Source organism: Daphnia magna, linkage group LG4 (genome assembly GCF_020631705.1).
Source record: "Daphnia magna isolate NIES linkage group LG4, ASM2063170v1.1, whole genome shotgun sequence".
NCBI lineage: Eukaryota > Metazoa > Arthropoda > Branchiopoda > Diplostraca > Daphniidae > Daphnia > Daphnia magna.
This window is the reverse complement of record NC_059185.1, coordinates 10,450,791-10,475,797: the sequence shown is the minus strand read 5'-3', so window position 1 is coordinate 10,475,797 and position 25,007 is coordinate 10,450,791. Positions and strand designations below refer to the sequence as shown.

Here is a 25,007-nt window from a genome sequence, read left to right as displayed (position 1 = left end):
GCAAAGTAACTACTAAATGGAGAGTTGTCAAATACCATTTGTGTGGGTGTGCAACACAGGTCCGAAGTAGCTAATTAACGAAATCAATTTCTTATAAGTTTTGGTGGCCCTTAAAAGGGCCGATGAGTTGAATTGAAATATCAAAAAATTTGAAATTAGCCGCCAAAACCGTACAGAGTACGTCCCTGGCGCTTCAGCGCGTACACAACGTCCATGGCAGTTACTGTCTTTCTTTTAGCATGTTCGGTGTAAGTAACAGCGTCACGAATGACGTTTTCAAGAAATACTTTTAGAACACCGCGAGTTTCCTCGTAGATGAGACCAGATATACGTTTTACACCACCGCGGCGGGCAAGACGACGGATGGCCGGTTTGGTGATACCTTGAATGTTGTCACGTAAAACTTTACGATGACGCTTGGCTCCCCCTTTACCTAGCCCTTTACCGCCTTTACCACGACCTGTCATTGTTTGGACTTTTTTTAACGTAACGAAACTGTCTAGTGAACCACCATCTGCCTAGTCGAAGGATTATATACCCCACCATCTTTGGCTCCACCCCCTTTTGCTAACGGGATGTTCAAGGCAACGAGCAGCTTTGTTGAATTGTGGTTTCCCCCTATTTTCCTCCTAACCAATAACAGCACCAGGCATTCGCTGTTTTCTTTAGCGTCCGCACTGCAATAAAATAAAGTCGAAACCCAACAAAATCCAGATCCAGACATTTATCTGTTCCTTGATTACAAATGGCCCGTACTAAGCAGACAGCTCGAAAGTCTACTGGTGGCAAGGCGCCCCGAAAACAGTTGGCTACAAAAGCTGCTCGTAAGAGTGCCCCAGCCACTGGCGGTGTTAAGAAGCCCCATCGTTATCGCCCCGGAACCGTTGCTCTCCGAGAGATTCGCCGGTACCAGAAGTCTACTGAGCTTCTGATCCGCAAACTTCCATTCCAACGCTTGGTCAGAGAAATCGCCCAAGATTTTAAGACCGACTTGCGATTTCAGAGCTCAGCAGTTATGGCTTTGCAGGAGGCAAGCGAAGCTTACCTAGTGGGTCTTTTCGAAGACACTAACTTGTGTGCCATTCACGCCAAGCGAGTCACAATCATGCCTAAAGATATCCAGTTAGCCCGTCGTATCCGTGGTGAACGTGCTTAAATAGCCTAACGCCTCAGTAAACAATCGGCCCTTTTCAGGGCCACCATATTTAAGGAAAATGAAATATGCCTTCCACTTACGTTATCCGTACTATTTGTATCCTTTTGATTATAGGCTATGTTATATAATTTGTATATAGGCTTACCTTTTTGCCAGTTTCCACGGTGTTCACTGAAACACTGCTCTTACACGTTTCACTTTCCAGATTTCATTCTAGTTTTTTTTTTTTTTTTTTAAATAATGTTTTCTGAGGCAGACTAAGATTTCATTCTAGTTCTAAATCTGAAATAAATAAATAAATGGGTAGTCTGCTACTTCAAAATTGCCGGAATTGATACTTAAACCACGATATAATAGTTCAGCTATTATATAATTATGTTCCAGCTATTATATCGTGCTTAAACAGTCGACAAAATGAGAACCATATAAAATCGATACCAAATACTGAAATGATTTGAAACTTCAAACAAAAATATAAAAGGATATGCCAATGACAACATATACCATTACAATCCCCACTCGTTCGCCAAGTCTTTGCTGACATAATTATCTCCAACTCAGTTCGCCGAAATTAAAAATTTCTTAATAATAAAAGATGTCCCAAGGTCTGTAAACCTACTATAGCATTTGCTTAACTGCAAATTGATTTCACTCACAGATAAAAAGTATTGCATTTGTTTCACCTTAAATTCGGATTTTAACAAAGGCCATATTTTTTTTTCAGTTGAATATGAAGCTTTGCTAAAGAGTTCTTTAATGCTAAGCTGATGTCAACCAGAATTAAGGCAGTAACTAAATCTATAATTCCAAAATTACTGCTCTGTATCAGCTTCCAGTATTTATTTGGCACATGTTGACTGTCATGGATATTTCCCCATCTACTAACATTGTTTGATTGGCATGTTGATTTAGTTTCATGTCTGACATTTTCATTATATTTATAGTTTTCATTCTGCACCAGGAAGAAAATAATTTCAGACTTCAACACAATTCTGGCATTAGCTATTGAGAAAAGAGACATAGGTAAGAGATGTAGGTAGTAATGTTTTAAGTAAAAGATAATTTTAAAAATTAGTTAATTTACTTCAATTTCTGTTTGTTTGTTTTCAGTTAGAAATCAAAGTTTGTCTTGACCTGCATAACAGCTTTTTTCACAAGTGTAGTCCTAGATGTGAAGACACAATCAGAAAGGGTTATTAATTTCCATTCGCTTAATTATCCTTATGAAGAATGAACGAAATGGTAAAATGTAAAATATTTGTTTGTAACCTACTATTTTCGAGTTATCGCTGATATGATTTATCCGATCGTACCTGATCGCTTACAACAACATTACATCGGGAATGGAACTATCTTGTCACTTTGTCAGCTAGCATTAAGCTGACTACGTGAATTGACCAGTAGATCATCCAACCGATTCAACATTTTTCAATATTGTAGACTAAGAAAGTTTCCTTTCAGAATAATAAGGGAAAATATTCGTAACTCAAAAAGAAAGTTTGGCTGAAACCATTTTCAGTTAGAAAACAGAGAGAGCAAACATCAGTGTCAAGAATTCTAAAAAACGCCACCTATGGAGCTATACTGCTACATTTCAATCTGAGCGTCACCTATGGGCACTTTACTGCGATTTTCCAAAATGTTTATTTCTTCTCTATTCTTTATTTCCAAGTTCTCACGTGGACAATCGATGTGCTTCTTAAAACACAGAAAAGTGATGCCTTCTCGGGCTTTAGGATAGAAACACGGGTTTTTATCTATGTTAAGAATAGTAGAAAACAAATTTGATCCACTGTGCCTTTAAGATTGTTAATGTTTTCCATTCATAAAACCAACAATGATAGTGAAATCGTTTGCGCTATCTTTAGTTCGTCTGAAATGGAGTGCAATAATAAAGACGAGCAAAGTTGCCGGGAAAACCTTATTCAGCAAATATTTGTTAAGTAATACCAGCTTATACTTCTAAAGAAATTGATGAAATAATAATCTCTTCAATAATCAATAATTCTAGTTACAAATGTTACAATATCAACAAGTCTTAGTGGAATTGGAGATACCTTACAGCAACAATATGAAATTTTGACTGGTGATGATCCTAACCAAACTTGGAATAAAAAACGAACCGTAGACATGTCGGCCACGGGCACCGTAGTAGGAGGTTATCACTACCATTGATCAACACATATCATCTCTCTAAATCCTAACACCTTCTCACTTAAAATTTTTTATCACATTTTTATTTTGAATTAGTGATTTGCCATTTTTGGTACAATTGGCTTGATAAGAGATTACCTGGAAAAACTTTCAAAATTGTACTGAAGAAACTACTGGTGGATCAAGTGATTTTTTCCCCATTTCTAATTGCCGTGTTTTTTGGAACAGTTGGTGTCTTAGAACATATGAGGTACAGCTCTTCTATGTGTTTTTACAAAAGAATTTAGAATTTACCTTATATTGATAGCACTGCTGAAGTGTTGGAAGAAATCAAAGCGAAAGCGTGGAGACTTTATGCTGCTGAATGGGTAGTGTGGCCTCCAGCTCAGTTGATCAATTTCTACCTGCTACCAACCAGATTTAGAGTACTGTATGACAACACAATATCACTAGGCTATGATGTCTACACTAGTTATGTAAAGCATGATAAAACCTAGTTTTTCTCTGGATACATTGGGACCAACTTAAATATATAGTGCATATTCCAAGTTGAGCAACCTATGTACTCAATCTCATCGTTATCTTTACAAATCAGGATTCAATTGTCTTTCAGACAGTTGGATTTTCTCCCCTGGTTTAAACGCCGGCATCCCGAGGTATGGGCAGCTGGCGCAACGGAAGGCATCTCCAAGATAACACTATAATTAAATTCATTAGTGAAGAAACATCTTATCCCAGAGAATTTCAACTTACACTCCCACAAGATGATGTAGCAGACTTTGTTGTAGGCTTTACTGGCTGACCTGCTTCAAGCTCTTCTGCTAGTCCACATGAACAGTCTTTGCAAGCTTTGCGCTTCCCAGTTGTTCCACACACTTTAAAGGAAAAGCACAACATTACAAATTATTTCACCAAAAACTACTGCTGAAAGACAATAACCTCTTAAGGTTTCAGCTTCAGGTTTTTTCAGATCATTCTCATCAAGCAAATCATCTTCATTGATTAGCTCAATCTGGTCATCTACAAGATTATCAGAAAGAGACCATACTGTTGGTTTAGCAAATGCAAGCCTGGATGATGACCCCACTTCAAAATTTGGTGTCTGGGCAGAAAAGGAGTTTTCAGTGGGTTCAACAATGATGTTGCAGAATCCTGCAAGTTTGAGGTCAGCTGAAATTCTATCAGATTTCTCTTTGCCAAATATGAGCCCATTTGTCTTCATAATCCTAACAATTTCGGATAAAAGCTCAAATGAATGTTTTGCTGTATGTGGTTCAAATAAATTTGAAAGAACCGCATCGAATGTTGAATTTGGGTGGCTAGCTGCAATAAATAAAGCAAAAATAGTTAGTTGAATGCTTAATACAAGAGTCACCTGATGACTTACACAAAATTAAACGTTCAAAATGCTCAACTATAATACGGCTACACTGTTGGGTAGAGAGTTCCTGAGAAAATCTTTGTACATCTTCCGGAGAGCTACCAGCGCCCCAGAGTACGAGAACTGTTCCATCTTTTAGTCTATTAAGAACTTCTGATGGAATCTTTGCAAGCGACATTTTCGTCAAAAGCTGACTAGATAAATGCAGATTGCCAAAGACTGTATTATTTGTTGTCAGGGAAGACTCGTGGCGTTTGACAAACTGTCGTTACTTTTATGTTTTGCAATAGTAATATTTGGAATTGGAATGTGCAAAGTCATCTAGTTTGCCCAATGCGAAGCGACTGGAAAAAAAAGGACATCTGGCGACAGTTTTAAAAGTCTTACTATTATCATAAAATTTGAAAAATCTTGTACCTTCTCTTCCCTTCATATGGAAGTGTATCCTTCTTTAAAAAAAAAAGAATGGAGTAGTGTAGGGATTCGCAATGGTGACTCGGCATAAACTTAAGTCATAAATTTTCGCGATTTTATCTTTGTTTATTACCAAGTCACATTGTAGTTGTACGTACGTACTTTTTATTAGTGCCTTAAAGATGGCAGTGGGTTGGCACATACACAAAAAGGTTTTTTTTAGAACCATTATTTCTTTATAGAAACATGAACACTGGTAGGTTGTTTTCTTGCAAGCAGACTCACGTCAATTAAGGAAATGTAACTACGCAAATATAATTAGGTATCCAGTGGAGATTTCCTCCAAAGACTCCAACCTTTATTTCCACTGCGCTGAGCTTAATCTGGCTTTTAAATAACGAACTACATTTCGTTTAACGAACACACATCAGCACTACCTTGTTAGGTCTGTGCCCTCGGTTCCCATTGTCCGTTAGCCATGGGCTCTTAAAGGAACCTGTGGGGCGTGGAAAATGTCACATGAACGCGCTGCGTCTGACATTACACACCTTCAGTGCTTAGGATAACCATTTTTTTCTTTTCAACATGTCCAGTATTACTTTACCGACATAATCCCGCGTTACTTGTCTTCGAAATTTAGTATCTGCTGTGTCTGAAGTGACATTTTACCTTATAGGGGTTATGTACCGCTCTGCATTGGTTTCCACGCACCTCATCGAGAACCGGCACAACAGGCTCATGGCCGGCTCAGTGCGATACCACAGTACTGCATCATCACAATCCATAAATAATCCAATTAATTCAAATCATTCGTCAGTGTCTGTCGTCTTCTATTTATATTTCGTTTCTGTCATTGTTGCGCTTGACGATTGATGCGTTTCCGCATGATCAATCGATGCCTCCCGCTACTGGCGTGAAGGATCCTTGTCGCCTATCATATTGATTATGAACGAGGCGGGCAATAGATGGCGTTTAAGGCACATGCAACTCGATGCGTTTCGTGTGACACACAAACGATTGCACGTAACACAGTATGCGAGAGACTGTGAGCCAGTTGCGGCTTCTCCGCTGGATCGTCAGGACGTAGACGAACTGAAATCTGCCAGCTGAATGACTGTGAAGCCTGAGCGGCTTTTCTTTTTCCTGGAATCCAGTTCAGTGCCGGATTACATTCCAGTCCCGCTATTCCCGAGCCGATGTGTTCAGAGTGACGGGCTTTTCTGTACACACATACAAATACACACGGAATCATCGATCGGACGGGCCGCGGAAACTGAAGCTGATGCCCTTTTGCTTATAGAGCCTCTTGCAAGCGCGTGCCGCCAGTTGAAACAACTTGCAGTTGCGTATGGTGTGAGCTTGCGCGCGTCTGTGTGTGTGTATGTGTGTACCCGCCAAGTGTGGTGTTGTGTGTGTGTTAGAATGTGACTGTTTGCAGTCGACAAGAAGGATCCGCACCGGATATTGAACCGGAAACCTCTCCCTAGTCCGCAATAAGTAATAAGTGAAGGGGAAAACACAGAACGGTCCCTTAGATCGACTGGATGTGTGATGCAATTTTTGAATCGATCGGAAAAAGCGGTTGGAAACTGAATTACATCTACCAAACAAAGTTTCGCTCAGCGTTAAATGCTAGGGGCATGCAATCCCCGCGCACTGATTCGAACTGGCTATTCTAATTGGATTAAATTCCTCTACTGGGTCTTCGAGTTGATGAGTGCTGGCGAAGGGAGACTTTACAATTTCCTGTTGCCCCGCTGAACCCAAGCGCTAAACTACTCAAGCGGGTGCACTGAAAAAAAAAAAAATAATAATAATTCAATATGGAATCTACAACGTCGGTGGATCAAAACCGACTGGCGGGTCAACAGCAACCGGTGCCACAAAGCCAACCGAAAGTTGAATTGGCAGAAGAAGAGGTCGGTAACAGCGTCATCGAGGGCGGCAGTTATGAACGACATTTTTCTCCATCTGGACAACAGCTGGCCACGCAAACTAATCTCGAGCCGGGCTATCAAGTCAAAGCTACCAAATCTGTTCTGTTTGACACTCGTTCAACCACCCATGCCCACAACAAGAAAGTTCAATCAGGTAAAAATTGAAATACCATCAAACAAACGCTCGATTGTAAATGAAAACGTTAGGCTCGTTTGCATTTTTTAAAATGTTCTTGATCGATGTACTATTGATTCCCTCTTCATCAACGATTGACATTGTTCGATACATCTCGTTCAAATCCAATAGATCACGATGATACAGATGGTATCCCCGTAGCTTCTTATGCAACCTTTATTTCTAATCCAATACAATAATAACAAAGAAAGATGAGGGTCCGAATTTTTCGGCATTAGTTTGAAAAACCCTGCATAGGACAGAGTATATGTTAAAAGTCTTTTATGTGTCGCCTTTATGATTGCGGCAAAGAGAAAATGAACACGAAATAATAAGAAACGCGGTTAGAATAACTAAGCCCCGTTTCGGTACGAATCAAATCGATTTCTTCGTTTTGCTGGGCGTGGACGACTGTGTATTACTTTTCCGTTGATGAAAAACGACTAAGCTATAGCTGTTTGGGGGAGGATAGGGAGAGAAGGAAAAATACAAAGAGACGCTGATTGAGTCGCTGCCGTTGTAGCCGGAGCTGGAGTGTACCTTAGAGCTATTCGATCGACGTGTGTCCCTGTATAGTTTCATCATTGATATGCTCACAGCCTCCCCGTAGATAATTGAAAGACTCAGCGTGCACTAATCCCAAGTCTCTCTCTAGTTTCCAGCTGTGCTGTGAGTGGCTCGGCCTCTTTTTTTTTTTTTCCCCGTCTTTCTTTCGACCGCGTCAAATACAAACAAAAAAGGAGATCAATATAGATATCCCCTATATGGATATAGATTTCGACAGTAGGTAATCAAGGCCTCTCCAAAGCGTCATCTGATGAAATCTGACGCCTCAAGTCGTTCTCCCAATTCAGACACTTTGATTTTATTCGCTATACAGCACTATAACTGGCTCTCAATGATGTGATATATTTAAAAATAATGCGATAACTGCCTAATGTTTCTTTGTTGGTAATGCCACTGTCGTTAGCATTCTTTTTATGTGAGGAGAAAAAGGAAAGAAAAAAACCCAATACCATAGAAAGAAAAGGGAAACAAAGAACAAAGGACAATTGGGAAATCGATTCGTCAATGTTTCCGACATTGATATAATGCTTTTATGTAAACTAAATACGGTAGTTTGTTCTTTGTTGCTTCCACTGAAATTCGTATATTTCAATGTGAGCTTGTCGCCAGCATCACGTTGACTTGTATTCCCCATTTTCAGATATAATTACGTTATCGATAGGGCTGGGATTATAACCAGGAAATTTGACTTTTTTGTAATTCGAAGCCGTACTTCGTGACCCGCCGAACAATTTCTTTTCCGCCGATGTCATTATTTGTCATATATTATAGAATTGCATATTACGTAGGCTACTCGGCCAATATGAGCCAGGCTCGAAAAATTTCTTGTAGTTTATAGATAAATATAGTGACATAGGGTGTGTGTGATGAACTATATTTGGGCTAGTTGTATATAGGAACACGTAAATCATATAGACCCGTTGTCTTTTTACGTGCTCGCGACTGCTTGTCTTTATTGGTCGCAGCCACGTAGGGCCTTGATTAATAGCCTTGCCTTTTATTTTTTTATTTTTTAGTCATTTAAAACTGGCGTGCTAAGTTTAAGCTTTAGACGCTCCCAAATGCTCCACTGCCATCATGCTATCCGCTGCTGGCGTAGGATATATAGTTAATCCGTTATTCGGGCCGCAGCACCGTATTGGTATTTCCTATCCTGTTTATGGATCGATTTTATTTTGGGCCCATGGACACTGCCGTTGTGCCTTAGTACATCATGCTGCACATCTTACTTTAACAAGAAAATCGCCCACTCGTCGTTTCCTGTTCCAAACATATAATCTCTTTTTCTTGTGAAATGCTGTCAAACATCTGCGTGTATACACAGCAACAGCCAGACAACCAGCGTATAGGGGAATAGACCTGGGGAATCAGCGTTATTGTACAATGTGAATAATGCTAGTCTTTTTTTTTTTTTCTGATTTAATAACGTGGATAGGAATAAGCGCAACTGAATCACTGCAGATCGAGACATGCAAAATCTTGAAAGCAATGTCAGTATTGTGGGTCCGCCTTTCCGTTTGTGCAATTGTGTATGTTTATCCTATTACGCAAATAGTAAAAATTCACAATCAAGATTCACTTACACTTGAGTTCATTTGAAATCCCTCGCCTTGTTGAAAAATCGTAGCCCTTTTTCTATTGACATATCGCAATTGATTTCCTGTGGAAAATTATTCGACTGTTTGTTGGCATCTCCTCCTGTGGTTCCCCACAATCTTGACGGCTTGTTTATATTTATTTTCCTGGTCCTGTATATGAAGCATTGCCGTATCTATTTCAAGCTTCAAAGCAAAGTGATACTGAAGGATAGAAAAATTCAATTTGCCCTGACGGGCTATAGAAAAAAACCAGCAGTTTCACATATCACCAGTCGATCTTAATAAAGCTGAGAATCAGTCTCGTATATACAAATAAGTCTACTGTTATGGTTGAATTATATTCTATTTTGGGTAACAACCAAGGCAACAAATTGCATTCTAAAGCCGCCGGCGATTTGTGTGACTGCATTTGAAGTATATGATCTGTTATATCCATCTTCCATGTCGATTACTATACTCACTTCATGACATTACTCACGTATACTGAATATCAAGTTGATAAAAGTTTGAATCATTCGTGATGTTTCTCTGTTTGCAGTGGCTGATTGTTGGCGTTGGATGGTACGCGGAAGCAATCTGGTGAAAGTTCGGCCCAACGGCCGGACCTACAATCGTTTCTTTTCACTCGACGAGGACCTTTCATGCATTCGCTGGGTGCCAACGAGCAAGAAAGCTTCAAAAGCAACTGGTATGTCATATTTGACAATTCAATTTCGTAAATCATATGGCAAATAAAATTGAAATAAAAAGAACTAAAAATAAACAAGACAGAATTCAGGTACCATAATTAAAAAATAGACGAATATGACGTTTGTTTGACCAAACATGTTTCGCGTAAACAATTTCACTTAGCTATAGAGTGCTCCGTTTGATGGTAAAAACAAATGAAATTGGGTAATAATCAAGAGAACTTTGAGAAAATTAACTTCAACCGGAATGATTTGTTGTCTATACGAATATACGCGGGGCTTGTTACACAAACGAGCTTTTGAAGTTTAGCGGTACCCCCAGCAGCCACAATTTATGCATGAGATATTTCATGTTTGTCGTGCAGTCACCTTGCCAAAGACCTCCCCAGTGAGTGCTTAAATGAACGACGTTGAATATTTTCTTGTTAATATTTAGTTCACGCATGCGTGCGTCGATCATTGATTCACGTCATCGATATATACGGTGATGGAAGCAATCAACACTTTGGCCTACGCCATCAAGTATCCAATTATTTTCTCTGCGTCAAATACACGATAGGAAGGCTAATGATGTAGACCAAGTTGAGCGTTGTAAGCTTAAGTTAACATCATTAGATTAGGCCTAAACGAGAAGGAAAATACATTTTAGACTTCCTTCGTATACACAAATGAAGGGGATAGAAAATTCCATTTGTATTTATTGTGACAAGTTTTCAATCGACCAACTTTTTCATCTCCAATCAATTTAAATTCTACGTGAAAAATGTATAATCTTCGATCCGGAGTTCTCAACAAGGCCAACTGCTCAAAACGATGAGCCCTTTCACCGGATTGAAAATGCGCACTACACTGCATTAATTTGTCTGATATATAAAGATGTGGGTCGATATTTCATGCGTAAGCAATTCATCTTTACGAAATACTTTGCTGTGGGAAAGGCTTTTCACAAATAACAATGATTGTACGCTTCACGATTGGCTAGTATCAAATCATTATCTATGCAAGGATTGGCGGCCTTATATAATTTTTATAATACTCTTTGCTTCCTTTTGAAATCGGACTATACCCGACAAACTGAAAAGCCTCTTTATAAAGTAACAGTGTACATAAAAATATAGAAACTTTCAGCTTCAAGATGAAGCCACAAAAGGAAAAGAAAAAAAAATCGTTTGGTTGGGAGAGAGGAGGGGGGGGGGGATCTTAAAGCATCACGCACGAAGGGAAGAGAATATCGCGCAGATCGATATATAGACTGCAAGGCAAACTATAAGTCTATTAAAACAAACTTCTGCTTGGCTGACACACAAATGTTGAAAGTCTAATGAGCCCACGTGTCTGATCTCCCGACCCCAACCTTTTCTCCCTTGGCTAACCAACAGTATAGAACGAAAGTATTGGATTAAACATTTGATAGAACAAAGGCCTTCAAAGTTGCGATATCGATGGATTGCTCGTTCGATAACGTTAGATTAGATTAGCCTTTGTTATGTCCGACCAAACACGCCTTACTTGTACACGCTAATACTAATTCAAATAAGCCCATCAGCAAAGAAAAGATGCAATATCGACCCCGTGATTACCAGTCTTGTTTTGCGTTCGTTGAGGTTCTGAAACGAGCACGAGGATAATAGATTTAAATTATTTAAAAAAACTTAATTTCTAAAACAACTTTTAATTGGCAATTGATTTTAGTTCCAATATCGAGCATCCGTGAAGTGCGCTCTGTCCATACGTCGGAGGTACTAGGTCAAGGTGCTTCTTCTGTGCCTACATCTGGCGCAGGTGTGGCCGCCGCCGTGGCCGTTGCTGCTTCCACCACTTCGTCAACATCTTCTACTTCTGTCGGAGTCGGATCGAGCACCTCTTCATTGGACTGGACGTTCTCCATTATCCATGGAGATGATTTCTCTTCGTTGGATCTCATTGCTTCCTCAGCTGAAGAGGCAACCATCTGGGTCACTGGCCTCAATGCGCTTCTTGGCACCCATTTATGTAAATATTCTCTACTTTTTCTTTTGTCTTTTGTGTATCTCAGTATTTTCGCACCACCGTATCTCGGGTTACTCGGTAAACCTGGTTTCGGCGACGCGCTGCTCTCCTCACAAGCTTCTTTGCCAACTTTGTATAGGAGAGCAGGGATAGTATAGTACACTCCACAAACTTTTAGATCAATCACAATCGGACAGTGATGGATAAACTAATAATAATGCTAGAGCTTTAGGCTATTTGAAATTCCCGCACAAATGGCTGGTCTGTGTTCAGTCTACATGGTGGAATTGGAGGCATTCAAGTATAAGTCAGTGTGACTTCAACATCTCAATCACGCGTAGATGACATAACTGCTGTTGTGAAACATATAGAAGCAACAATCCGCCAGCAGATTTAACGTCAAGTGCATTTGCATGCACGTTCTTGAGACGTCCTTCTGGTCGTGACTGGTTACCTTCAAAACTTGAACGCTGCACCATATATGCTGTATAGAATGAGACCATTTTAATTAAGAACAGCAAAGCTCTTAGAGGGATTGGCAAATGCATGCGTCATGATGTTAATTAATTATTTCTCCGCAACACACCGTGAAACTTCTGTTTTCCGAACACGTAAAGGTTATGTTCAAATCGATCTCGTTTGAAGACTCGCAAGTTTGTTCTCATCAAAGAAAATCTTTCAAGAAGTGCCTTTTCACTCCCCCCAGAAAAATGATTATAAGATTTAATTATTAGAATAGTTTGACCACTAATCGATTTAGGGTTGAATCTGCGCGTCTAATTTATATGGCCCAATCGTATGAGCCGCATTGATCCTATACGTGGTTAGGATATGCTATCGCAGTTCTCTACGACCCGCGTCCCTTTATGCCTTTATCGATAAGAATTGCTTATATGCTATATTTAGAAATTCGGGTCGACCGTAGCCATCCATATGCATGTTTTCCTTTTCGTCGGTAACGAAAAAAAAAAAAAAAGACAGACGCGGGCTGTTCAGCATTTCAAACGATTACATCTTCCTCAATTTCTTTGGTTGTTGTATCTTGATGTTGAAAAAACGATTTTTTTTTTTTTTTATCTTCCTTTTGTGTAACACACAAGTCGACAAAAGCCTAGTTTTTACAAAAATGGCCATGACTTGAATTCGAGCCAATCGAATTTTCTACATCAACAACCGAGAAGGAAATCCTTCCTTTTTTGCTCCTGTTCCAACAATCACAAATTTTTTTCTTTTCTTTTCTAGACACATTCTATTCTACATAGCAGCCTTATAAAACGTGTGGTTGCTATACAGTTCATATTCGGTGACATTTGAGAATGCGAGATTTTTTGATTTTTTATCGATTTAATTTGGTTTTTTTAGACTGCATTTTATAGCCCTACCTAATATGTTAATCTAGTCTACATTGTCTGTGGAGCAACCTGAACCACATCATATACATTTGATGTGCGCGGCTCCCTTTTTGGGGTATGGACGGGCAACGCCTACGTATATATATATACAAGATTTCTTTTGTTATTATGCAGGACTGTAGTTGAAAGGCGGTAATATTTAGGCTTATATCTTCATGCCCCACAGGATCCACAGCAATCGATGAGCGTGCATGGTAGCCTGGAACCTTAATGCTCGTCATATACTCGCTCAGACACACACACATACACACAGGCGTGTGTATGTGTACATCCCCCACGGTCGTGTATGGCCCACTTCCAAGTGGGCAAGATGTAAGCTATTTTTGGAAAGGAAAAAACACACAAAAAAAGAAGAAGCCACTGTTGTCGAGCCTGGCCGTATATACTATTGGCGATAGTTGCAACAAAAACTCGTATGACATCCCATAAGAAAAGAAGCAGTTAACATAATGGAGAAGAACGTAGTCTATATTATACTAAAAGAAAAAGAAAAAGCCAGTCTGAATAGCCCTATGCACTTTCAATAAGTTTTGGCCATAGACATCAGTTTGGAGATGATGGCGGTCGGTATAGGATAAGTTCTTTTAGGCACACATAAGGGGGTTATTGTCGCGTACACGATGTATGGCCTTACAGCTCATGTAACCTCTCGCTGAATTTCGAGGAAGATTGTTTTATCTGAAAAAGGGAAAAATTGTATCCTAGGCTAAAGATAAACACACAGCCTTAGAGTGGCACACACATAGTCGCATGAGAAAAGAAACAGATGACGTAGCGCAACGTATAAACAGATAGCCCATATCTAATACAACTGTACGTGCTCCTCGATGTTGCCTTTGACATTTCAAAAAGCCATGGATATATCCCTTTATTTTTTGTTTGTTTCCTGTGTAAAGTACCCAGGACCACCAACGAGATTATAGTCTTATAAACGTGCATGTATAAAACGGACGTACGGCCTTGCAAACATTTTCTGCCTATTCGCCTTTCGATTAACCGAATTTCGGGGGGCGTTTGTGTTCTGATTCTTAACGTGATGGTCATTGCAGTTGTTTTCAACAAAACTTTAGGCCGTTGGGATTGACTTTCTCCTTTAAAATGAAAAAAAACAAAACAAAGAAAATGGGGTTGCAGCAGCAGCGATTGATCGTCAATTGCAACAACAAAATGCAAGTGGCGCACGCGAGCATATCGAATTGCTTATTCACGAAGAACACGTTTTACAAGGCACAAAGCCGCTACTTGAGTCAGCGACAGTGACTTTACTTTTGTGATCAATACGCCGGAATAGCAGCAGAAGAGATAACCGCGTGCCTTGTATTCGCATGCCTTGCTAGTGGAATTAAGTCAGTGATCCGTGACTTTGAAGAACATGTTTCCCTTTTCCCCCCTTCTTTTTTTATTTTATTTTTTATTTTGGAACATCTTTTAACGCCAACAAAAAGACGTCGGAGTAAAAACAAGCGCGTCATTTTCTTTCGTCCCATGTAAGCCTCTCACATAAATGGCGAAAACATTCCGCGAATACTTTATCTACAGGCGAAACATTTCAAACAACATTTTTCTCGTAAACGTATACGGAAATAAAACAGTCTAATCATTGCCCCAGTTGCGGAAAAGATTGTTCTTCTTTACTTTCATTCCCAGCTTGGGGTTGAGTTCTGAAAGTGAATCGCATGAAATGCCATCACGTATAAAAGGTGAACGATATATTCAATGGATCTCTGCCTTCTCTAAATCGCCGCTTTTGACATTTAGCTATAGAAATAGCGCTGATATTAACAACAAGGGAAACTGATTGAACGATTCTCATTTGTTTGTCTATTTTACTATCAGCACCGAACGCGCTGGGAGAGACGGATGTGCTGCGGGTGCGCTGGCTGCGAGAGGCTTTCGAGAGAGCCGTTTCAGATACTACGGCCTCCATCAATGAGATCGACAACGCTGACGAGACATCTTCCAACGCCTTACTCAACCTAGACCAAGATGCTGCCATGGCTTTGTTGAAAGAGATAAACGCCGACTTGGCTGCCAGCCGAATACGCCAGAAAATGGCGGTAAAACATCTAACGATCAACATTTTTTAGGGCTGAACTTATGTAACGTTGTATACATCAAAACATGTATTCTTTTAGTGACGTAGACGCTAGAGACGACGTGAATTGAAAATGCTTTTGACGACGTAAATGGTTCACGTGTCAAATCAAATCAAGCCTTTTGATGCTGTGTAAACCTCAACGCTGTCTCCATGACATTTGCATTTTTTAATTGTGTCATTCAAATCGCTTGTTTGTTTTTTTTTTCAACGTTCCAGCGCAATTTTGCCGGCTAAACCGGTGTACTATATAGCTAGACCAAACAGCTCGCTTATACAGTATATATGGTGTTGATACTATTGGCTATATTTATCCGAGATCGCATTTACTTTATTAACTATTTAAGGCACACGTTGCTAATTTTAGAACGACGTTGTGTATACATATGTATTGATCAACAAAGTTAGCCCCAATTACTATATGGATTTCTTTTTCTTTGTGATACCCAGGAGTTTGATTCAATGAAATCTCCTGCCGATCGGGGCCGGATCAATAGCGACGAGTTTGTCACCATGTTCCAAGAGATGGCCACCCGGCCGGAAATCTACTTCCTTCTCATCCGCTTCGCCAATCGGGATTATTTCACAGCTGACGATTTCCTTCATTTTTTAGAATGCGAACAGGCGGTAATATTGTTTGTTTGGATAATTTTTTTCAATTTTTGATTTCAATATGTGTTTCTTCCACTATCCGAACTGACGTAGTCATTTTCATTATTTTTCAAAGGTGGGGGGGAAACAAAAATAGCTTGCACTCTTTTTATATACGTATTATATGTATAGACTCTATACTGTTTTCACGTATTGTTTTGCAACTCGTTATCGTATTTGTCGGGGATCTATTTCTTTAATAGCTGCAATAATATATGGATTCGCTAATGGGGGCTTCGTTATATCCAATGTTGTCGCGCTGCTAAATGTGGAACAACGTAACGAAGAACAGAATTTTGTTTGGCTTGTGCTAAGCAACTGCCATTCAGCTCTAACATGTTCTCCTCAAAATCTATATACGTACATGTGTAGTGTGAGAGAGAGAGAGAGGAAGAAAACTGGCAGTAATTGCAACCATTGTCCCTATTTGTTGTCTTTTTCGATCGATAACAGATGACAGACGTGACACTGGAGAAGTGCTGCCAATTGATTCAACTCTACGAGCCGTCCTCGGAAGCAAGGGCGGACAATCAACTATTGCTTGACGGTAATTTGCTCATTTAATGAATCCCTTGTGACAATAAATCATTTTCTATATCGAAAGAGATGAATCGATCACGGCTGTCTTTATACTATTCGGATGAACAGCTTCTTAAGGGCGTTAATAATAGTTTCATTCGTTTTTCATTCGTAAGACGTGGGCTGGTGTCTATCTTTAGAAATAACCTAACTCAAGTTATATTCCATGTTTAAAGATGCTTGTCCAGCAGTCAGTTATCTCGTTCCCCGATGGGAACGCTCGTGAATGATTGTTACGCGTCGTGGCCGGAGTACTACGTATAAGGCCTGCAGCAAATAGCCCCAAAAGTCCGTCTAGCTACTTTAACATGCCTTGTCAGTGGAGCATCGTACAAATCAAATATTCAACGTCGTCCCTAGCTGACGGCAGAAGCTAATCGCTTCCAGACTGTATAAGTCAGTTAGTAACCTGTTGTTAGTTAATTGTAGTACAGCGTCTTTCTGCTCGCACTGTTGGCTTCGTGAGGTGAAAAATGTCATTGCGTCCAACAGTATACACATTCATTTCACCAGAAATTGTGGGACGGACATTTTCAGTGTAAGATAATTAACGAGGGACGATGCTGCATCTCGCATCTTCCTCTGTGCATTAAAGCAATTGAAGAGGCTGTTTTCGCATTAAAGTCGAAATCATAAATTAAAGATGAAGGCGCGAGTGGATCAGTCGAATGAATAAGACAACTCAACAGTTTTCTCTTTGTATATACAAATAAATAATTCACATCAGCCAAACTGAATACAACGAGTCGTCATTTATTTAGATGATTCAATGAACCAGGGCAAACGTGTTGGTTTTATAATTAAGTCTGAATGTACTACTGTATATAAGAGAGGCTTCAAATTACAGGGAATTTTTTCAAGACTATTTGCTTCGGGACGGGACTGTTCGTGACGAAACTCATTAGAATCATCCCTGTTCGTGACGTCATAGAAAGACTTGGGGCTATAAAAAAAAAGGGAGGGGGGGAAACTTTCAGTTGAATCTCAGTAAATGTGACATCTCGTCATTAAAACTTCTTCGGTCCCAATTTGTGCTCCTTTTGCTTGTCATCACCAGAGCGCAAAATTCTGCGTGGAACGAGAGATTGCCTGTTTACGCTAATTGGCATGTTCTCAAGATTTTTCCAACTTTATTGTTTGTTTTTTTTACTTTAGGCATCATTTATATTTTTTAAAATCATTTTGAGAACATGAAATCATGACTAGTGTAACCAATTTTGCAAGTGGTTCGATGCTTATTCAAAGATCAATTCATTTTTTTCAAAAATGCTCTGCTTAATTCTTGAAGGAATGACGCGTTTTCTGCTGTCGGAAGAAGGCGACATTTTCCATCCACTGCAGCTGCACGTCCACCAAGACATGACTGCTCCCATGTGCCATTACTTCATTTCATCTTCACACAACACTTACTTGCTGGAAGATCAATTGAGGGGACCTTCGTCGGTCGAAGGCTACGCTCGCGCCTTGCAAAGCGGTTGCCGTTGCATCAAAAGTAATTTCAAACTGCCCGATTTATATTCACCGTCGGTGACAATCATTGACAGCTGACCTTTCCCTATTGTTAAATGTCGTTTTATTCAACAGTATTACTCACAGACGTTATTGTATTCCTCTTTTCAGTCGACGTGTGGGACGGTCCCGAAATGCCCATTGTTTACCACGGCAACACATTGACTAGCAAAATCGCCTTCTCCGATGTTATTTCTGTCATCGCCCAATTCGCCTTTGAAGCCTCCAAGTCAGTAGACATATTCAATAACGGCACATCTATCATATTATCTTGGTGATGAAATAACGTGTTTGTTTTTTTTGTTATTATTTTTTTGGGGGGACGGATTGCGTAAACTAAAGGTACCCACTCTTCATTCACTTGGAGAACCATTGTTCAATATCACAACAGAAAATAGCCGCCAGATTAATAACAGAACTTTTTGGACAAGCTCTTCTCAAAGCGGCTGACAAGCCTTTAACTTTAACCAGCCCAGAAGAATTGATCGGCAAAATCATCATCTTCGTACGTGTTCATTCGCTCCATCTATTCGACAATGTGTTGACACTAACGGGCCTGGATTTTTTCTTTCTTTAATTTTTTTTTTTTAAATTTCAAATACAGGGCAAGAAATTCGGTTCGGATCAATCGGAAGACGGAGGAGAAGTCACCGATGAGGACGAAGGCGCCGAAACGAATCGGACGCGGGCGGGTCGGGTGGGACAAGCGTCTCGCCGGCTTCGAATTTGCCGAGAGCTATCGGATCTGATTGCTTTGAATCGTGGAAGCAGTATGAAATTACCCAGCAGTCGCGATAAAAGTAAGGTTTTTCTTTATTTTATTTTTATTTTTTTCTTGATTCCTTTCGTGCTTTAAAAAAAAAAAAAGATTTACGATCTAACAAATCAAGCCGTGCGTGTGGCGCGATAAAGAAAAAAAAAACGGACACATTTATTGCGCATTAATGGCATTTTAATGAACCGCTATAAATGCGGTTAACTCTGCGATCGAGTTTGCTATCATTTAAACGTATATTTTAGCAGCAGACTTAGATGTGACCCACATTCCATCCCACGCAATAGCAATAAATATGGAAAAGGGCCATAGGGATGTCGTTCTTTTCCGTGTAATGAGGTCATGTTGATATTTCGCGTGATTTCTAATGTGAAAGAGAACAACTATCGAGGGTGTTGTATTGCTGTCCGCTACGTAAATCCAAAATAAATTTCACAAATTGAAATCTCGTCCTACCAAAGATAAATCTTAAAGGTCAATCCTATAGATCCTCCTATTATATACAGTTTGAGAATGTTATCTTGGCGAAACGGACGTAAACCGCTACATGGATGTCATATCTAGTTTGAAGTAGTTTTTATTTTTCCCCCCTTTATTAGGGGGGAATATGCGCTTACACATTTTATGCGTATATACTTGTGCGGTAAAAGATATCCAGGGCAATATACTGAAGATATCGTCACTGAAAACAACAAATGGCCGAGAGCTTGAACAGTTTTTACTTTCGTTTTGTTATCTCGTTTGGGGCAGAAGTATTGCAGCAATGCGGCTATTCGCTGAGTGAAAGCGCAGCTTCCCGTCTACATGCGAGCAGTCCCGGCATGTGGACGGAAATGGTTCAACGTTCGTTGCTGCGCGTCTTCCCAAACGGCAGCCGAGTCGATTCCAGCAATTTCAGTCCGCTAGAATTCTGGAATGCCGGAGTGCCAATGGGTAAGTTTAATAATAAAAACAACAAAAAAAAAATAATATTGGCGGTCGATTTATCAATCGCAAATAATTTCTCTTCCCCCAAAAAAAAGTGCGGATCAGAATCGAGCGATTCTTGGCTCGATATGAAAACTTTCAGTGAGTTAACAATTCTTTGAATTCACCGTGTCTTTTATAGTGGCGCTGAACTTCCAGACTCCCGGCTTGATGATGGATTTATACGATGGCAAGTTCCGCCAGAATGGCGGATGCGGATACGTTCTAAAGCCAGCCATGATGCGCCAGCCCGGCTTCAGTATTCCATCAAGTCTGAGAGAAAGTGCGCCCATTTCACCGCCACAGCTTTTACGAATCCGGGTACATTAAAAATCTTTTTTTTTTTTCTTAGAAAGAGAAAAGAGAAAAATGCGCGTGTCCCATATATTTTTACGTCATTGATCACACGTATACGCAAAATTGCTTTTCTCGATAACGTTTTAACATTTTTTTCCCCGGCAGATTATTAGCGGCCAGCAATTGCCCAGACCGAGAGGTTCGGCTGCCAAGGCAACCATCGTCGACCCATATGTACTTATTCAAATCTATGGCATTGCAATCGATTGTGCCGGTATGATGATGGCCTTAAGATTATACGGATGAACATCTTTCAGAAATTTATGATTCTGTGCGTTCGTTCGTTTTTTTATTTGTTGTGCAAACAGAGCGGAAGACGCGCACGATTCCCGACGAAGGAGACTGTCCCATTTTCGAAGAGAGTCTCGAATTTTATGTACACCATCCGGAAATGGCGCTCATCCGCTTCATTGTTTTAGATGACGAATTTATCGGCGATGACTTCATCGGCCAGTATACCATTCCATTCCCTTGTATCCGACCCGGTATATCCATACGTTTTTTTTTTTCTGCCATCGCTCGAACTGCTTTTAACTCTCATCTTCCCATGTTTAACTTAAAGGATATCGACATGTTAGACTGCTGTCTAATTTAGGGGAAGCCCTGGAAAACACGACGCTTTTCGTCCACGTGGCAATCAGCGAGAAATGGGCCGGAGAGGTAGTTGCATTCTTTCCTTAAAAACGTCATCGAATCATCGAGTTCATTTTCCTTTTCGATTAGCAGCTGCTACCGAAAAGCCGCAACAAACACGGCAAGAAACAGGCAGTCATTCGCATGACTGGACTCAGACAACTAGACGAACATTTTAAGGTGAGCATTTTGCTTTCCCCACAAAGTCAAAAATGAAGGGTTGACATTAACGGAGACATGACTTCAAGAAATAGAAACCATGTCTAACAAGATGGTCGGTCTATAATGAACGGGATAATATTCATGTTCATTGATTGCACGCGTGATTAGGTGCCCGTATTCGGTTACAAAGACCCCCCTATGAAATGTCAAATTACAGGATAACCACATTATTATTATGTTCTTTCTTCTATTCGCTGTCGTCGGATTTCAGAGTTCAATCGGAGCCATGGTGGAGGCGTCTAGGGCTCGTAATAACGTGGCTCAGGCGTTATTCGAATTGCGCTCCGAATGCGGACTCCCCATTACGGCCAACGTGAAACAATGTCTGCGCGTTCTCCTTCAACGTCTAGCCAATTGTCCCGAAGTCGTCAGCTGCCAGCTCAGCTCAGACAATGTGGTGAGCTTATTATTATTCAGTTAACTGCATATATTTTCAGGTCTATGAATTTAACCTCGATCGGCTAAAAACCAAAACGCAATCACGGAAAAAATAGCAGTTATTCGAAAACATGTTGCCTCCAACGCTCGTCACGTTTTTCTCTCTCTCTTTTTCCATATAGAAAGGCCTTTCTTTGTGATCCTTGACAGCTAATCAATCAAAACAACCTAATTGCATAACGATCGCGGCGCGAGAAGGACGATGGCTAGAAAATAGAAGCATTTGTAAAACATCGGGCTTTGCGATCGCGGCTTAAAATTTATATACTTAGTTTAATCACATCCTTTGCTGTGCACAGCCGAGTGCAGCAAAGCGTGGCAAGTCGTTGAAATGCGTTGCGATGGCTGTGAAAATGTCTTCACCTTCACATTGTCTTTGATTGAATTTTCGCAGCCAATGTGGGGCACGTATAACTAACATTTTTTTTTCTTTGTTTCACCTCTTTTCGTGTGCCAGTTTCCTGTTTTGAAAGTGGAGACGAACAGCGGAGGCGGCGTGAGCAGCGGCAACGGGTTGGGCAACTTGCCAACACCTCTGTATCGCACGCTGGTTGCCTTTGAGAAATCGATACTCGAATGCCATTTTTTACGGGACAAGAGCCCCGCCATCTTACGTGAACTCGAACAAGTCCTGAAAGCTCTGGCTCAATTCCCCGACCACCTGGACTTGATGATCGAACAGGCCGGATTAAAAGGAAAACAATCCGCACGAGTGTACGACGTCCACGGTTGGAATCTCAGCCTCATTACGAGCCACGTAGAACTGCTCCGCCAGTGCCAACGTGATTGCGGATTCATCCTCGATCAAGTACTGACATATCCATTTCCATTTTAGAATTTGAATCGTTCAATAATCCCGCCATTCTGTAGATCCGCAATGCGAATATATCGCTGGACGGGCTGAGCCGACACAATTCAGAACGATGTTCTCAACATCTGCAGGTGGTGTTGTCTTCCTCGTCGGGGTTCGGCAACGCTGATGAATCTTCAGGAGGAGGAGGCCCACTGTCTTCTTCATCATCTCCGGCACGTTCCAACGGAACTAGCGCCCATTTACAGCTGTCACGATGTACTACCTCACCGATGCCGATGCAGCCAGAAGATGTGCAGAAACTATCCGAACCGAAATTGAAGAGCATCTTGAAAAAATGCAGTTCGGCTCAAGACATTTGCGCTACAGTCGATGGGTACGTCTGCATGTCTGCAACAGCTGCAGCACATAGTCCTTACAACCTGTACGGCAGTAGTCCCAGTGGTAGCAGTTGTATCGTAGCGCCACTTGCGTCCATGGCTAGCAGCATTAGCAGTAACAGCAGCGACGATGGCCCAGTGACATCCAACTCTTAGTGAAATCTCAATGTGTGTTGGCGGTTTGATTGGACGTGTTTATCTAACCATTCCACCAAAACTCAATTTTGTTTTTCTTCGTTAAGGATTTGATAGGCTCTGTCATTTCAGGTGTAATCATTACAGGTCGTTAAATTGTGGCATCATGGGATAATTATCTTTTCTTTTCATCTACAACAAGATGTTTGATTCATTCACAGGCGAATCATTCCAAGCCCATCACATTGCATTTTGAATTGGACGAGGGTGAGAATGTAAACTTTTGCTAGTCCATCTAGTCTCCCTTTCGTTGCCATTTATCTCAATGGATTTTTTTGTTTGTTTGTTAGTAGCTCGTTGATTAGCCCCAAATCCACCATGATCTTGTCATACGCCCACCCCATCAAAGCGCTGATATTATAAATGTGTATCGCTATATATATTGTACAACGCTTGAAAAAATCCTTTACGCTATCCCAATTTGATAATTGGCACCTGTTTCGATGTGATAATATTTTTGTTGTTCTTTGGCCGTTTTTTTTTTTGCATATATTATATAACTCTCCTTTTGCGCGCTTCTTAAGCAACTGTCGAAAGCCAGTCTCCTGTTTCTTTAACGGCACAGTAAGTGTTTACGTAACAGAGTCTCTTTTTGATTTATGTATTTAACTAATGATGGTCTCAACGATGAATGAGTTGATATATTTTTAATCTTTTTTTTTCCTTTCTGTTTTATTCGTGCTTATATACTAAACGTTGAACCGCTCACTGAAACGTGTCCCTTCGAAAAACAAAACAATGGTGGACAACAGTTACGTACCCTGCCCGCCAAAGGAGTATCCAGATGAAGAGTAAAAACAAAACAGAAGGCGGTTGTTGGGGTTTTTATATTATTTTTTCAATTCAAAGATTGGTCATCGAAACATAGTCAAAACGACACTGTGTGTCTGTGTCACAACCAAACTAGTCTTTTCAACACGGAACAAAAGGAGAGAAGAAGAAAACGTGTACGAATGAATCATTCGCGTTGATTTAGCGCGCCGTTGTGTTCGTGCGAAATCATAAAATGATGTTGTTTCTAGTTTCAAAGATATATAATATATCGGAGAGATGAATACGTAGCTGTTATAACTGTCTGTATATCATTGACTTAAAAAGATTAAAACCGTGTACCACGCCCGACTTGTTAAATATGCCTCAATAGGAAAATCGAATTTCAAGTCTTATTGCAACTGTTCGTTTCAATTCAATCATTTGAAAATTACATAAGCCCGTCTTATGGCTCTATAAGCTATATGGAAATTTTATTTCTTTAAACTTTCATCGTCGATGTAGCAACAGAACGAGCCTACCCCCCCAATTCTTTTGTTGCATTTTTGAAAACCAAGTTCCAGAACAAGAGCAGGTGCCCCCCGTGGTTTTCATTCTGTTTTGGTTTCAACCCCACTCCCCTCCACTTCTTTTTTTGTGTGTGTGTGTGTGTGTGTGTGCTCCCTGCACCGTCAAACTTCAAGCTAGTAACAGCATCAACAACTATTTCTGTTTGCCTCTCTGCACGTGTTTTTCCTCTTCGAGTTTGTATAACTCTTTGCCGGAACGCAGTCAACAACGCCACCACCCCGTGAAACAGAAAGGCCCAAAATGGAGGAGCTCGTTCTTCATTTATTTTACCATCAATTTTTTTCTGTTTTCTTTCCCATTTTTGTTGTTGTTTCCTTTGCTTTCACCTACGTAGGAACGTACGTCATTGCAAGTGCCTGCGTATTTCACGAGCGAGAACAATTCATCAGCTCCGCATGACTCAGCCGTAACAAGAAAACAACCCCGATGCCCTGCGTATACACACCTATATAGAGCCCAGTATATATATTCGTATAGTCTTACTGTTGGACAACAACAACAAGAAGAAGAGATGAGGCCCGTATAGATGATGTGGCTATACATGGATGGTTTACCCGACCGTAAACAGCACCATCTTCGTGCG

The 25,007-nt window shown here is 40.4% G+C and overlaps 5 protein-coding genes across 8 annotated transcripts in view; 3 read left to right on the top strand and 2 right to left on the bottom strand.

Annotated features, from left to right (window-relative positions):
• LOC116921060 (histone H4) overlaps positions 1 to 496 on the bottom strand; it is a 506-nt gene extending 10 nt beyond the window's left edge. The window contains exon 1 of the mRNA XM_032927257.2: positions 1 to 496. This exon is cut by the window's left edge and continues 10 nt beyond it. Coding sequence (XP_032783148.1) covers positions 156 to 467 — 312 coding nt within the window. The 5' untranslated portion in view covers positions 468 to 496 and the 3' untranslated portion in view covers positions 1 to 155.
• A 215-nt stretch (positions 497 to 711) lies between these two features.
• Positions 712 to 1,194, top strand: LOC116921056 (histone H3). The gene has a single exon (XM_032927253.2). It carries the CDS (start codon positions 746 to 748, stop codon positions 1,154 to 1,156), a length of 411 nt encoding a protein of 136 aa, XP_032783144.1. The 5' UTR covers positions 712 to 745; the 3' UTR covers positions 1,157 to 1,194.
• Positions 1,195 to 2,775: 1,581 nt separating this feature from the next.
• LOC116921053 (mpv17-like protein 2) lies at positions 2,776 to 3,858 on the top strand. The gene is made up of 4 exons (XM_032927250.2): positions 2,776 to 3,099; positions 3,168 to 3,314; positions 3,407 to 3,560; positions 3,618 to 3,858. Exons 1-4 carry the CDS (start codon positions 2,994 to 2,996, stop codon positions 3,805 to 3,807), a joined length of 597 nt encoding a protein of 198 aa, XP_032783141.1. The 5' UTR covers positions 2,776 to 2,993; the 3' UTR covers positions 3,808 to 3,858.
• LOC116921050 (anamorsin homolog) lies at positions 3,853 to 5,845 on the bottom strand. 2 transcript variants are annotated; one of them, XM_032927243.2, is made up of 5 exons: positions 5,817 to 5,845; positions 4,698 to 4,885; positions 4,250 to 4,633; positions 4,064 to 4,185; positions 3,853 to 4,008 (listed from the first exon to the last, which is right to left on the bottom strand). In XM_032927243.2, the coding sequence occupies exons 1-5, from the start codon at positions 5,843 to 5,845 to the stop codon at positions 3,895 to 3,897; spliced, it is 837 nt and encodes a 278-aa protein (XP_032783134.2). In that variant the 3' UTR covers positions 3,853 to 3,894. The 2 variants fall into 2 exon arrangements, with proteins under 2 accessions (XP_032783134.2, XP_032783135.1); XM_032927244.2 differs by lacking the exon at positions 5,817 to 5,845 and adding an exon at positions 5,109 to 5,139 and having other exon boundaries at positions 4,698 to 4,844.
• Positions 5,846 to 6,145: 300 nt separating this feature from the next.
• On the top strand, positions 6,146 to 24,249 carry LOC116922158 (inactive phospholipase C-like protein 1). Of its 3 annotated transcripts, none has more exons than XM_045171986.1 (19): positions 6,146 to 7,196; positions 9,921 to 10,070; positions 11,764 to 12,063; positions 15,309 to 15,529; positions 16,018 to 16,194; positions 16,672 to 16,765; positions 18,086 to 18,289; positions 18,418 to 18,535; positions 18,649 to 18,811; positions 18,911 to 19,106; positions 19,835 to 20,014; positions 20,190 to 20,368; positions 20,510 to 20,618; positions 20,713 to 20,889; positions 20,967 to 21,064; positions 21,128 to 21,217; positions 21,471 to 21,656; positions 22,155 to 22,505; positions 22,568 to 24,249. In XM_045171986.1, the coding sequence occupies exons 1-19, from the start codon at positions 6,929 to 6,931 to the stop codon at positions 23,042 to 23,044; spliced, it is 3,738 nt and encodes a 1,245-aa protein (XP_045027921.1). In that variant the 5' UTR covers positions 6,146 to 6,928; the 3' UTR covers positions 23,045 to 24,249. The 3 variants fall into 3 exon arrangements, with proteins under 3 accessions (XP_045027921.1, XP_045027920.1, XP_045027919.1); XM_045171985.1 differs by having other exon boundaries at positions 6,147 to 7,196; positions 19,832 to 20,014; positions 21,131 to 21,217; XM_045171984.1 differs by having other exon boundaries at positions 6,147 to 7,196; positions 19,832 to 20,014.
• The last annotated feature ends 758 nt before the right edge of the window (positions 24,250 to 25,007 follow it).